Genomic DNA, 15,273 nt, shown 5'->3' on the forward strand with positions numbered 1-15,273 from the left:
TTAGCTTTCATAGCTTCACGCAATTGTCTCAGTAGGTCAGCATAATATCTTCCATTGATAGTCTGGCCTTTTTCAAGATAGTCAATCAGCAGAATACCCTTGGAATCCCAAAAGACCGAAGCCATCACCTTTCCAGCAGAAGGAACCGACTTGGCTTTTTGGGGGGCTGGTGATTCCGGATGCTTCCATTGTTTAGACTGAATTTTGGTTTCTGGTTGAAAGTGATGAATCCAGGTCTCATCCATGGATACAAATCGGGCCAAAAAATCATCGGGATCTGCTTCAAAACGGCGTAAATTGTCACGGGATGTCAGGAATCTGACACGTTTCTGATCCCCTGTCAAGAGCTTTGGCACCCATCTTGCAGAGAGATGCCCACAACACTGGCAATATGTTGAGTGGTCAATCTTCGATCAGCCATCACCATGTCATGCACCCGGGTAATGTTTTCCGGAATGGTTGCTGTTAAAGGCTTTCCTGGACGGGGGTCATCGTCAAGGCTCTCTCTGCCACGCTTGAATTCCGCAGCCCACTTATTTACAGTGGAAAAGGAAGGGGCATCATCCCCTAAAGTGGAGACCATGTCAGCATGTATCTGTGTTGGAGTTAGCCCTTACAGTTGCAGGTACTGGATGACTGCCCTATAGCCAGTTTTGTCCATTTCTGGTGATTTCAATAGGTAGGTTCACAAGATGGTCTGGTACAAAGACAATAATAACACTACAGTTGCAGTTCTTATGTCTATGATTCATTAAATGATTGTACTTGTTGGTGGCAAAAGTTTGTTTCAATCCGATTGAGATATCCCACTTAGGCTTAGAACTTTTCAGCCAGCCCTCGTATATTGCTGTTTGCTTGGACACAGGTGCACTGTATATAGGCAGAATTGTATGGTACTAAAGTTTAAAAATTCCTACAGAAAAAGAATTGGTAATTGGAATGTCAACAAGACTGATCGACTTAGGTCCCTGCCACCATCAAGATGGTAAATCTGACAAGTTGACGAGGTCTGGGCAGAAAGGTTGGCTCCACTGCTACCACTTGCAACATAAACATTCACTTGTCCTCGGTTACTTCAAAATTTGTCAGCAACAATCAACTTACTGGCATCCTGTATAGACAAATTTTTATTATAAGATGGCTAATCACTTCCTCTATCGAAGAGGATGGAAAATAGCTACATTGTGCAGCCAAATTACTGCGTTATTGAATCATTCCGGGACTGGGCGACTCGGGGCACATCTGCTATAATGCGATGTGACTGTAATCATCTATTGACAATACTGTAAAAAACTATTTCTGTTATTGCATAAAACCAAAAACATATTATTTGTCAGCATGAAATCTATTTATGTATTTTCATGAAGATGCATATTCCAGAAAGAGAAAACTAATTCTTCCTTAATTCAAAACTTGTAAATATTTTATTAAAAGGTATGTAATTCCATATGAATCAATATCTGAATTAATTGCATCCTTGAAACCTAAAAGGGAAACAAAACTGACAAAATATCCAAAATGAATGTGTAAATAGAGTGAGTGAGTTGGTTTTAACACCATTTTGAACAGTATTCCAGTTATATCACTGCATGTCAGCATACTGTTTGGATGCTTACCACTTCAGTGAAACACATAAGCATGGGTATGATGCTGACAAAACTAAAAACATAATTGGGGCGAACCGGGATTCAAACCCATGATCATAGGTTTCTTGTGTTCCCAAGTAGCACAACCCTGCACAGCAACCTTGATGTGATAACCAACCATTAACAGATTGTCATTAAAATGACACATGCCCACAGCTCAGAGCCTTTCCCAGGGGTGATAATTCAAGCAATATACCCAGGAGCAATTTTTAACCATCCAATCATCCCCTGGTTTGATATGACGGTTGCTAGTACATCTCCTAACACACATTTTGTTGTTCTCTCTCAAATAAACTATGAAATGTTTTCATGAAAGGGAAGGATGAATGCTGCTGAAGGTGAGAGGTGTACCCTGTTCTGTAAGAAATCAATTAAAGTCACCCATCAGTGTCTTCTGATAATCTCATGATATATCACACAGTTCATAGGCCATGCATCCATCACCTAACGAGCAGGGATACAAGCACAAACAGTAGCATTCACACAAGATTTCTGGCCACCAGGGTACCGGGCCATCTGGATAAGATTCTAAAATAGTATTTTCACCCAGAACATTAGGAGTAGTGATGACAGTATTCCAATTTGAACAGCCTCTAGTAAAAAACAGAGTTATTGAAACACTTGCAGGGTTCAAAATTCCTCGTATGATAGTGCCAATCGTATGGTTAAAATAATAATGGCACGGTTAAATTGAGCTCCTGGTGCCAAAGGGCACATTGGAAAGAAGTCTGTGATGATTTTTATTATATGGCGCCAGTGAGACTGTACATCACACAAGTAAACTGGACAAATACGTGGGAAATTACGAACATATTACCATGATAAAGGAACAGAATTTCAATAAACTTATTTCCTTTTTTCATTGATAAGTATTCTTCTGACTGGCAAGCAGAAACTAACAAGGACATGCCTAAGCATCTCTTTATGTACCCTGTGGCACCAGGGAAACACCTACAGTACTGCCCCTGGCATCAATGGGATCTTTTCAAAGCCAAAGTAATTTTCTGATGCAGGACTTCTTTTGAAAATGCATCTGATTTGCAGATATGGAAATGATGACATATTTCCCTTTATCTCCAAAGCTAATGGTACAGATATGTTCTCAAGTAAACTTCCCAGGTTTGAATAATAATGAGGCAGACATTGTTTTCTAGACACAAACAATCAGACAGACTGATTAGGGTTGAACAACAGCAACATGCCTGTGTCAGCATCAGGAATAACTTTATGTGTGTTATCCCGTGGCAAGTCACAATGTAACCATTGTTCACCTGGCTAGAAATGATCAAAGTAACCATTGTTCACCTGGCTCGAAACCATCAAAGTAACCACTGTTCACCTGGCTCGAAACCATCAAAGTAACCACTGTTCACCTGGCTAGAAACCATCAAAGTAACCATTGTTCACCTGGCTAGAAACCATCAAAGTAACCATTGTTCACCTGGCTAGAAACCATCAAAGTAACCACTGTTCACCTGGCTAGAAACCATCAAAGTAACCATTGTTCACCTGGCTAGAAACCATCAAAGTAACCATTGTTCACCTGGCTAGAAACCATCAAAGTAACCATTGTTCACCTGGCTAGAAACCATCAAAGTAACCACTGTTCACCTGGCTAGAAACCATCAAAGTAACCATTGTTCACCTGGCTAGAAACCATCAAAGTAACCATTGTTCACCTGGCTAGAAACCATCAAAGTAACCACTGTTCACCTGGCTAGAAACCATCAAAGTAACCACTGTTCACCTGGCTAGAAACCATCAAAGTAACCATTGTTCACCTGGCTAGAAACCATCAAAGTAACCATTGTTCACCTGGCTAGAAACCATCAAAGTAACCACTGTTCACCTGGCTAGAAACCATCAAAGTAACCATTGTTCACCTGGCTAGAAACCATCAAAGTAACCATTGTTCACCTGGCTAGAAACCATCAAAGTAACCATTGTTCACCTGGCTAGAAACCATCAAAGTAACCATTGTTCACCTGGCTAGAAACCATCAAAGTAACCATTGTTCACCTGGCTAGAAACCATCAAAGTAACCATTGTTCACCTGGCTAGAAACCATCAAAGTAACCATTGTTCACCTGGCTAGAAACCATCAAAGTAACCATTGTTCACCTGGCTAGAAACCATCAAAGTAACCATTGTTCACCTGGCTAGAAACCATCAAAGTAACCATTGTTCACCTGGCTAGAAATTATCAAAGTAACCATTGTTCACCTGGCTAGAAACCATCAAAGTAACCATTGTTCACCTGGCTAGAAATTATCAAAGTAACCATTGTTCACCTGGCTAGAAACCATCAAAGTAACCATTGTTCACCTGGCTAGAAATTATCAAAGTAACCATTGTTCACCTGGCTAGAAACCATCAAAGTAACCATTGTTCACCTGGCTAGAAACCATCAAAGTAACCATTGTTCACCTGGCTAGAAACCATCAAAGTAACCATTGTTCACCTGGCTAGAAATTATCAAAGTAACCATTGTTCACCTGGCTAGAAACCATCAAAGTAACCATAGTTCACCTGGCTAGAAACCATCAAAGTAACCATTGTTCACCTGGCTAGAAATTATCAAAGTAACCATTGTTCACCTGGCTAGAAACCATCAAAGTAACCATTGTTCACCTGGCTAGAAATTATCAAAGTAACCATTGTTCACCTGGCTAGAAACCATCAAAGTAACCATTGTTCACCTGGCTAGAAATTATCAAAGTAACCATTGTTCACCTGGCTAGAAACCATCAAAGTAACCATTGTTCACCTGGCTAGAAACCATCAAAGTAACCATTGTTCACCTGGCTAGAAACCATCAAAGTAACCACTGTTCACCTGGCTAGAAACAAACAAAGTATCCATTGTTCACCTGGCTAGAAACCATCAAAGTAACCATAGTTCACCTGGCTAGAAACCATCAAAGTATCCATTGTTCACCTGGCTAGAAACCATCAAAGTATCCATTGTTCACCTGGCTAGAAACCATCAAAGTAACCATAGTTCACCTGGCTAGAAATTATCAAAGTAACCATTGTTCACCTGGCTAGAAACCATCAAAGTAACCATTGTTCACCTGGCTAGAAACCATCAAAGTAACCATAGTTCACCTGGCTAGAAATTATCAAAGTAACCATTGTTCACCTGGCTAGAAACAAACAAAGTAACCATTGTTCACCTGGCTAGAAACCATCAAAGTAACCATAGTTCACCTGGCTAGAAACCATCAAAGTAACCATAGTTCACCTGGCTAGAAATTATCAAAGTAACCATTGTTCACCTGGCTAGAAACCATCAAAGTAACCATAGTTCACCTGGCTAGAAACCATCAAAGTAACCATTGTTCACCTGGCTAGAAACCATCAAAGTAACCATTGTTCACCTGGCTAGAAACCATCAAAGTAACCATTGTTCACCTGGCTAGAAACCATACTCATTTTTTATGTTGTCTGTCAAGGGACTTTATTCCAAAATATTTCACATAATATTTTGCCAAATTGTATGTAACATGTCTAAATATCTAAAAAACCACTGTGATAACCATGACTGGTATCAGCTCTGGACAGTGTAAGCTGTTGGATACTATTATTGAAAGTCCCCACAGGTTCCAGGTTAGAATTGGTTCCCATCAATTATGCTTCATATTTCCTGTAGCTGGAATATTGCTGCCTGCTACCTAGCACAACAGACAACAATTATTGACAAACTTTATGGCCCCTGAGACCACGTACAAATGTGATCTATGTCCTGCCCTGGCTCATGAATCACCTAAAGGAACAGCAGTGGCACTGATGCAATGGAAGTCTTTACAGACGTCACATCGATAGTGACAGTTCTCATTAAGCCACTGATGAACAATGGAGAATGGTGTATCCTGCCATGCTCATTCTGACCCAGTGTCTGATTCTGGCAGGTGTGTGTGCCTGTACATACCATGTCCAGCCCAACGCATGGCTACTCACAGATCTCCATAGGCAATTAGGCCAAGCCTGCAAGCATCACTGACAGGAGGGAGGAGCTGACAGCTTCAACCTGTGATCAGTTGAAGGGTGGAGGTGGCCAAGTGCTTGTTGTTTAAAGACACACTCAACAATGTTCCAGCTATGTGAAGACCATTTGTGAAAAAACAAATCTAGACATGTCATTACCAAGAATGACATCATGAGCATTGATCTAATCAATTAGGATGTGATGACATGCATCAACCATCAGCGAGCCTGACCACCCGATCCCTTTAGTCGCCTCTTATGACAAGCAAGGGTTGCTGAAGACGTATACTAATCTGGGGTGGGAGACCGTGTGTACTGAGCAGATGAATAAGTCATTGAGTGAGTGGATGAGTTGACTAAATGAGTGAGTGAGAAGATGGTTGAATATATGTGAGAGTGAGAAGATGTGTGAGTATTGCATGAGTGAGATGGTTGAATATATGTGAGAATGAGAAGATGGTTGAATATATGTGAGAGTGAGAAGATGGTTGAATACGAGTATATGTGAGAGTGAGAAGATGGTTGAATTCTAGTACATGTGAGGTGAGGTGAAATGGGGTTTAACGTCTCGTCCAAAATTATTGCACTTATAAAGCAACGTGCATGTACGTGTGTGTGTTTGTGTGGCTGCTTGTACTAGTCCGGACTAATGCCGATTTAAAGTGCTAGCTCACTGAGATACCATGCCGCAGTTTAACATGAATACCCCACTCAGACACAGTATACTGACTCCGAGCCGACCAGTCCTTGTTTTAGCCCCTTAATGCCGAGCGCCAGACAGGGTAACAACAAGTACCATCTTTTAACGTCTTTTGGTATGATGCGGTCGGGGATCGAACCCCGGACCTTCCGCTCTCCGGGCGGACGCTCTACCACAAGACTACAGAGGCGGTCTAGTACATGTGAGAGTGAGAAGATAGTTGAATATATGTGAGAGTGAGAAGATGGTTGAATATATGTGAGTGAGAAGATGGTTGAATATATGTGAGTGAGAAGATAGTTGAATATATATGAGTGAGAAGATGGTTGAATATATGTGAGTGAGAAGATAGTTGAATATGTGTGAGAGTGAGAAGATGGTTGAATATGTGTTAGTGAGAAGATGGTTGAATGTGTGAGTGAGAAGATGGTTGAATATATGTGAGAGTGAGAAGATGGTTGAATATGTGAGTGAGAAGATGGTTGAATATGTGTGAGAGTGAGAAGATAGTTGAATATATGTGAGTGAGAAGATAGTTGAATATATGTGAGAGTGAGGAATATATGTGAGAGTGAGAAGATGGTTGAATATATGTGAGAGTGAGAAGATGGTTGAATATGTGTGAGTGAGAAGATGGTTGAATATGTGTGAGAGTGAGAAGATAGTTGAATATATGTGAGTGAGAAGATAGTTGAATATATGTGAGAGTGAGGAATATATGTGAGAGTGAGAAGATGGTTGAATATATGTGAGAGTGAGAAGATGGTTGAATATGTGTGAGTGAGAAGATGGTTGAATATGTGTGAGAGTGAGAAGATAGTTGAATATATGTGAGTGAGAAGATAGTTGAATATATGTGAGAGTGAGGAATATATGTGAGAGTGAGAAGATGGTTGAATATATGTGTGAGTGAGAAGATGGTTGAATATATGTGAGAGTGAGAAGATGGTTGAATATGTGTGAGTGAGAAGATGGTTGAATATGTGTGAGTGAGAAGATGGTTGAATATATGTGAGTGAGAAGATAGTTGAATATATGTGAGTGAGAAGATGGTTGAATATATGTGAGAGTGAGAAGATGGTTGAATATGTGTGAGTGAGAAGATGGTAGAATATATATGAGTGAGAAGATGGTTGAATATATGTGAGTGAGAAGATGGTTGAATATATATGAGTGAGAAGATGGTTAAATATATGTGAGTGAGAAGATGGTTGAATATATGTGAGTGAGAAGATGGGTGAGCAAATGTGTGATGATGAGAATAGTTGAGTAAATGCATGAGTGAGATGTGAGGGTGTGTGAGTGAGAAGATGGTGGAATAAATATGTGAGTGAGAAGATGGTTGAATATATGTGAGTGAGAAGATGGTTGAATATATGTGAGTGAGAAGATGGGTGAGCAAATGTGTGATGAGGAGAATAGTTGAGTAAATGCATGAGTGAGATGTGTGGGTGTGTGAGTGAGAAGATGGTGGAATAAATATGTGAGTGAGAAGATGGGTGAGTGGGTGCATGGATGTGTGTGGTACTGGCAGACATTACTGAAGACTGGAGATCATGTGTGGTCTGTGAATGGAATGATACTGTCAGTGGTTAACTTAGTGACTAAGTGATCAGGGTCATATCATTTCAAGTGCATTAGAAATGTAGCCGAGATACCGACCTGGCACTACCAAGAAAATAACCTAAAACAGGTTTGACACTGCCCCAACATACTGTCTACTAATCAATATGAATTCATTTGGGCAAGACACAATGACTGATGGGTTGATGATAATAGCCAAGAGTTCAAACAAGTGCTAATGGTGTCTGATCAGATGATATAGGACAATAAACAGTATATGTCCAAACTTGATACCTCCCTACAGACATCTGCAAAAGAACATAGGGACCCTGGACATAGCAACAGAAACAGCAGGTGCTTGTCCTACTTACTGCAACTTCAGAATTACCAAAATTCAACTTTTGATACGACCCCTTTGGCAGTTTACAAACCGACATTGCCTGATATAATTCACTATCCTGGATATAAGAAAGAGACAGCAGGTGAATGTCCAACCCTTCAGGCAGTCTACATCCGCATCATCAATATATTATCATGATTATATCTCCATCCTATTATGATAGATATGTCACACCCTGTACTAATTCGCTGCTATAGTCTTCTTTTGATTGAATGATGCAATACTAAAATTACCCATCCAACTAAATGACACACACGAGCGATAGAAAATCAGTGTTAAGTTAGTGATACAAGACACTGAGATGGGGACATTACTTCCGAAACAAAGCTACGGTTGTGAATGGGTCCAGTCTGTAGAACACTGATATCAAAGTGGTTCTTTGAACAGTATTCCAGTTATATCACAGCGTGTGGGAGGAAAGCTGGAAGTGTTGCAGGTCTAAGGCGGTATGGCGCTAACAAACCTAAAAACATAATCTGGGCGAACCGGGATTCGAACGCACTATCATAGGTTTCTGGTGTGGCCAAGGGACGCAACTTAGCATAGCGAATTGCTGCGCTTTAAACGGCTGGGTTACGGTTACATGTAAACAGGGTGGTGACACCACACTGTTCTCTCCACCCAGGTTAAACAGTGTGACCTTTTCCCATCTGTTTGCAGTGATGTCAGGCTGTTCTATCCACCCAGGTTAAACATTGTCACCTTTCCCCATCCCCTAGCAGTGATGTCAGGCTGTTCTATCCACCCAGGTTAAACAGTGTGACCTTTCCCCATCCCCTGGCAGTGATGTCAGGCTGTTCTATCCACCCAGGTTAAACAGTGTGACCTTTCCCCATCCCCTGGCAGTGATGTCAGGCTGTTCTATCCACCCAGGCTAAACAGTGTGACCTTTCCCCATCCCCTGGCAGTGATGTCAGGCTGTTCTATCCACCCAGGCTAAACAGTGTCACCTTTCCCCATCCCCTGGCAGTGATGTCAGGCTGTTCTATCCACCCAGGTTAAACAGTGTGACCTTTCCCCATCCCCTGGCAGTGATGTCAGGCTGTTCTATCCACCCAGGCTAAACAGTGTCACCTTTCCTCATCCCCTGGCAGTGATGTCAGGCTGTTCTATCCACCCAGGTTAAACAGTGTGACCTTTCCCCATCCATTTGCAGTGATGTCAGGCTGTTCTATCCATCCAGGTTAAACAGTGTGACCTTTCCCCATCCCCTGGCAGTGATGTCAGGCTGTTCTATCCACCCAGGTAAAGCAGGGTGGTCTCCTGCCCTCCGTCCCTGTCATAACTTCACAGGGACAATAGACACTCACCATACTATTCCTTGAGCACCTGAACCGATGGGTCTGAGATTCTGATAGCGTTTGAGTATGGTGAAGGTTGAGTCCCCCACCTCCACCGTGTAGAACTGGTTGGGGTGCTTGTTCATCACGACGATGCTGTGGGAACACTGTGGAGCTACACAGCCATGTGATACACTGAATACCAGGGGTTGCTTTACTCCATTGAGATGAATCGTAGGCACACCTGCAAAATAACAGATCTCGGATTAAACACACAAACACCCAAAATTGGATTACTGACATCATTAGGCATATGGTTGTCATCAAAAACTTATTTCAAACACCAGGGGTCGTGCAGAGAGATATGAGGGTAAAAGACTCTTAACTGAAAGCCATTTCTGAATATTCGCTCAACGTCATATTTTTAATATGCATTCCTACATGATGGCATGTGTTTTTTATTGGTCGGACTCAACATTCTGAAGCTCACTTTAAATTATTTTTCTCTTATTTCACCTATATCTTAGCACATAAGGAAATTGGTCTGGCCCAAATAATCATTACCTAAGTACTTAATCTATCACGAATCTTAATCGCATTCTTTAATAACAATATCAAAACAAACAGCCTAGTCAGACCTATGACTACCAATTGGTCCTGTATACCCCAAAGGTATTGAAGTTGTTACCTTCTAGATTCAATGATGTTAATTACACACCTTATCGCATCAATCATTCATAAATACATCCTGATTAAACCCCCATGTGTCTCAGCCAATACAATTACCACAGAGATCCATCTACCTTCATGCAGGAACAACAATGCCTACTACCAATGTCCATACTAACCAGGGGATGATAGTGAATACCTCCTAATTATCGGATATCTTGTTAGGTAGAAGTGATTTGGAGATATTGTACCAGTGTCCAGTTCATGTCATCTCTTTATAACATGAATGCCTCTGGCTGCTGAAACTGTCCACAAGTTGGCAACACCGTCACAAAAAGGATATTCTATTTATTACTGAACCATTTATTTCGCCCCAATAGACACAAAGAAAAGGATGTAAAAGAAAGAATATTTGGGTAAGTGAACACATCCAAGGTGTCAATGAGGTATCGCACATGCATCACCAGCCCACTATTTCAAGAGGAGAACCTGCTCTTATTACATATAGGACTGACTTATTCAATGAGGGATCATTTGGAAGATACAAAAATGAGGAAGAGTGAGAGAGTTGGTCTTAACATGGCTTTGAACAGCTTATGGGGAGGAAAGCCACATGCAGCTCACATGCTTAACACCTCAGTGAAACCCACAACCTCGAATATAGAGGCCAACAACACAAGGATCATAATCTGGGATTCAGGCTCATGATCATCTGATCCTGGCATGGATAAGGGACACAACTCTGCACAAAATGGCCATCCGTGCCCCTACCATGAGGATGATGCAATGGAAACAAAAGAGCAGCTAGCAATTAAATAGTTATGTTTTGTTCTCTCAAGAAGAAAATATGCAAATAAACACAGAGAGTATTCCTTCAAAGAGTGATTTCTTATCCCATCCTTTTAGGGTGTAACCGTCATAATTTAGCAGGTGTTACGACATACCTGAGTCCTTATGGTTCAATACCAGTCCTAAGGGCAGGAGAAAAACATGATTTTGCTTCACTATTTTCAAACCTGAAGTTCCCCGTGTAAGATCTGGGTTAAAATAGGTCTTGTAAAAGGTGACTAACAGGATCAGCAGGTCAGGTTCGCTGACTTGGTTGATGCATGTCATTGTATCCCAATTGCATTTATCGATTCTCATGATGTCAATCACTGGATTGTCTGGTATAGGCTTGATTTTTACATACTGCTATCATGTAGCTGGAATATTGCTGAGTGCAGGGATAAACATCAAACAAACAAACTAGGTAAATCTGGGATTCAAGCTATACAAGACTGAAGAGAGACAACATTATGCCCAATATTTCATTTATCTCTCTATGAGTGAGTGAGTGAGTGAGCTTTACGCCGCTTTTAGCAATATTCAAGCAATATCACGGCGGGGGACACCAGAAATGGGCTTCACACATTGTACCCATGTCGGGAATCGAACCCGGGTCTTCGGCGTGACGAGCTAACGCTTTAACCACTAGGCTACCCGACCGCCCCTATATCTCTCTATGAACTAGCAAATTGAATAATGACGGTCCATTAAAGGGAGCTGATGTCGATGTTGGGGGACAAAGTGGTCCCAAGTTGGCAACTATTGACAGCAGTGATATAAGTACTGTATGAAAGAACTCCAGTTGGCAGCAGTGGGGAAAACCAATTACAAAAATATAACAACCTGGTGTTCTAAGAGATGATCACCCCTCCATGTCCAAGAGTACCAATCTTGACCGTGTGTTTCTTAATTGTTTCGAACAAAACTATTAAAGATTTGAACAAAATAAAACATGGGAGAGAGTGTGTGTGTGCGAAGATTTAGAAGATTTCTGCAATGTTGCAAAAGGTATTACATACTAGTTAAAACAGCAAGTGTTTGTGTAGACATTGAATGAGAAGAAATTACCCTTGTTGCATACAAACTCCAATTCTCTCCAAAATGACGAGAAATTAACTCAGTTTTGTGAGTCTGAACAAAAACAATACTACTCAATGCCTGATAGGAATACAGTGTTAGCACAGATTCTTACCAAAGTCAGGAGACATCCAGTCAGATTTACCCCATACCTGGTCACTCAGAATATCCCTTTCAAATGTTGAGTAGTATATTTGTAAAAAATGACTCAATTAACCTCATTTTATTAAGTTATCCGAAAAATCCTTGTCGGCACACTGAAATTCCAAAATTGTTTAAAGTGTCCTGTGGTACGCTTGAAAAAAGTGACATTTCTATGCCTACCTGTCTTGGTAGGTGATAAATCAATGTGGTTAAGGAAACTGAGAGAGTGAGAGATTGAGTTTGGTTTTACTCTGCTTTTAGCGATATTCCAGCAATATCCCGGCGGGGGACACCAGAAATGGACTTCACACACTGTACCTATGTCCGGAATCGAACCCGGGTCTTCGGCGTGACAAGCGAACGCTTTAACCACGAGACTACCCGACTGCCCCTAAAGGAAACTGAGTGACAGTCTGCAGGGGACAGAGTCAGGATAGCTAATAGTGTCCATTCACTAGATAAACAAACACCATTGCTGTTGATATCCTAAGAAAATGACTCACTGTCATAGGAAATAGTCCTCAATACTGATGTGATATTTCAACAAAAGAAATAAATAATAAAACTCAAGAAAATGAAAGACAGTATTGACATTTTGTGAAACGTTATTTTGTACAAGTGAGCTAAGGCTTAGTACCAATATTCAAAAGAGGATACGAAAGATGATTGATCAGATGAATGATAAACAACTTTATGGCCAATATTACAACTCAGGAATGGGAAAATAAACTTAATTAGACAAGATATTGCTACATTGTTTGGGCAAAATTCTACATACTACATTGTTTGAATCCAAATTCCCAAGGTCCTCAAAGACAGAGCTCTCCATACTATTACTGCGACCAGTCACAGTTCCCCAAACATAAGTATCTGAACTTACACTTTACAGGTGTGTCATAAAACCAGCATAAATTAGACATAACATTTGATATGTTCTCACAAGCTCTTATAAGACAAACCAGTTTAGAAACCGAAAGCGATTGGGTTTAAAAATGGTACATTGTCTACACATTCTGACTTATAAACATGATAAATATTCTCTTTCAACAATCATAGAATTGTATAGCCATAACCTTACATATATTCACTTCCATACATTTTACAGGATGCAGTATTGCAGTATTGAGCAATCATACTTTGGAAAAATAAATTTGCTATAATCATGAGAAAAACACAAGGCTTAGGGTTTTTTGTAGAAACAATTATGGTTCAAGGTTGCAAGGCACATTTTGAACACAGTTAATATTACATAGCAAACGAAAATGCCATCTTAAAATGTTTATATCAATACATGATCTTCGATACGATATGGTTCAATATTCCATATTTGATTAATGAATTCCAATCAATACATGTGATAGTATTCCAATGTATACAAATCCGTTGTCACACTCTGTCAAAACGTTGTCTGTCTTTATTTGCATCGGTGCCATACCGACGTAACTGGCTGGTAATACTTAAGTACATACAATTATTATCCAGAGAACATCAAAATATCAACGAAAACATAATATATTCTTAAAATGTGAGCGACAAAAATAGATTATCTAGATTTTTCGAGGTAAGATTCACGGAAGTAGGCATCGTATGAGCATGTCAAGGCACCCCACGACACAAGGTGCCCGCCGCAAAACGGTACCGGTACTTCAACAGTACCCTTCATAAAATGACGACTTACTAAACAAAGTGACGATGAATCCGCAAGACCCTGAAATAGAGCGATCGGAACTGTTGTTCGTATATTCAGCCCGGAATTTCCTAGATCTGTTCTCTTCCTCTTCGATATAGCTTACTCGGTTGTGACGTCAGCAGACATTGCGGAATTTTCATTATCGTCAAGAACGAGATTTGTTTATTTTGGACGGAAAACGTTATTTCAACAATGAGATCAATTTTTATTAACGAAATATGAAGAATCACATAGAACTGATAAATTAGTAATTTCAATGAAAGAAATTCATCCGGGTTCCCGGATGGTCACAAAATTTATAAACTATGTGTAAAACGTCAGCAATTTTCGTGCAATAGCCCTCGGTGTTCCAGTCACATTTTGACTGTAAACGAGAGTTCACAACTCGACGAAAGAGGTGGATGAGCTTACGGAAGCAATGTAGTGAAAACAAATCGTAAACATTGAGAACAGGGTGTTGATGCGTACCCATTCTGGGCTACAATGAAGGTTTACTACCCGTCTCAAATCTTCAGGACTTGTGTATCTATTTACATGCATCAAAACAGTGCTTTACCTCGGGATAAACGCACCTGTTGAAAAACTTTAGAAGCGGCATCCATCCGGCATCAAGTGACAGGTAATAACATTCTTGTTAACACTTTGAAAGATTTGTTTTACATGTTTGACATGCTGATCGGTTGATATTGATTTTGTCTATTCATTATCCTTTAAGATATGATTGCATTTTTTTCTATTTTTGGAAAGATAACTAACTGCCTGTCCCATTTTTCGCTCCAAACACACTAGCTGTACCATGCCGAACACTTTAGCCGTCAAGAGCTTCCGTCCTGTTTCTAACATGTGGGCGGGGCATCAGCTGTTAATAAGTGTAACCAAGTTGTAAGGTTCAATACAGATCATATTATCATTGTTTATACAATAGCATCTTTGTAAACTCTATGTTACATGTCACAATATATGTACAACAAAGTTTTACAAACGCACAAAGTTACATGTCTGCTGTTAAAAACATCAGTTATACCCTTGTCACTGGCAGTTTCTAAACAATGCACTGTCACTCTATTGTCATTTTGAATTGTAATAAATTCCCTGAAAATTTATTTTGTTGTGAAGTGTCACTTCATTTCTGAATGTCAGAACAAACAGAATTTATGACATCTAAAATGATTTCATCAGCTCATAATTATTTAATGCTCTGATATACTGAGATATACTCAGAGTTTGGAAGTATATACTTAAACATTTTATGCTCCAAGTTTAATTTGTTAGCAGCTATTAATATAAAAG

The 15,273-nt window shown here is 40.1% G+C and overlaps 2 protein-coding genes across 5 annotated transcripts in view; one reads left to right on the forward strand and one right to left on the reverse strand.

Moving 5' to 3' along the window:
* LOC124138176 (stress-activated protein kinase JNK-like) overlaps positions 1 to 14,115 on the reverse strand; it is an 83,425-nt gene extending 69,310 nt beyond the window's left edge. For both annotated transcript variants that reach the window (XM_046504718.2, XM_046504710.2), the window contains exons 1-2: positions 13,972 to 14,115; positions 9,606 to 9,819 (exon numbers count right to left, since the gene is read on the reverse strand). In XM_046504718.2, the coding sequence (XP_046360674.1) occupies positions 9,606 to 9,721 (116 nt within the window). In that variant the 5' untranslated portion in view covers positions 9,722 to 9,819; positions 13,972 to 14,115. The remainder of the gene's footprint in view (positions 1 to 9,605; positions 9,820 to 13,971) is intronic.
* Positions 14,116 to 14,343: 228 nt separating this feature from the next.
* The window catches only part of LOC124138143 (rho GTPase-activating protein 24-like), a 36,813-nt gene continuing 35,883 nt past the window's right edge, over positions 14,344 to 15,273 (forward strand). For all 3 annotated transcript variants that reach the window (XM_046504679.2, XM_046504691.2, XM_046504700.2), the window contains exon 1: positions 14,344 to 14,602. The gene's annotated coding sequence lies outside the window, so the exon portion shown is untranslated. The remainder of the gene's footprint in view (positions 14,603 to 15,273) is intronic.

This window comes from Haliotis rufescens, unplaced genomic scaffold (assembly GCF_023055435.1).
Source record: "Haliotis rufescens isolate VD_foot unplaced genomic scaffold, xgHalRufe1.0.p SCAF_40, whole genome shotgun sequence".
Taxonomy (NCBI): domain Eukaryota; kingdom Metazoa; phylum Mollusca; class Gastropoda; order Lepetellida; family Haliotidae; genus Haliotis; species Haliotis rufescens.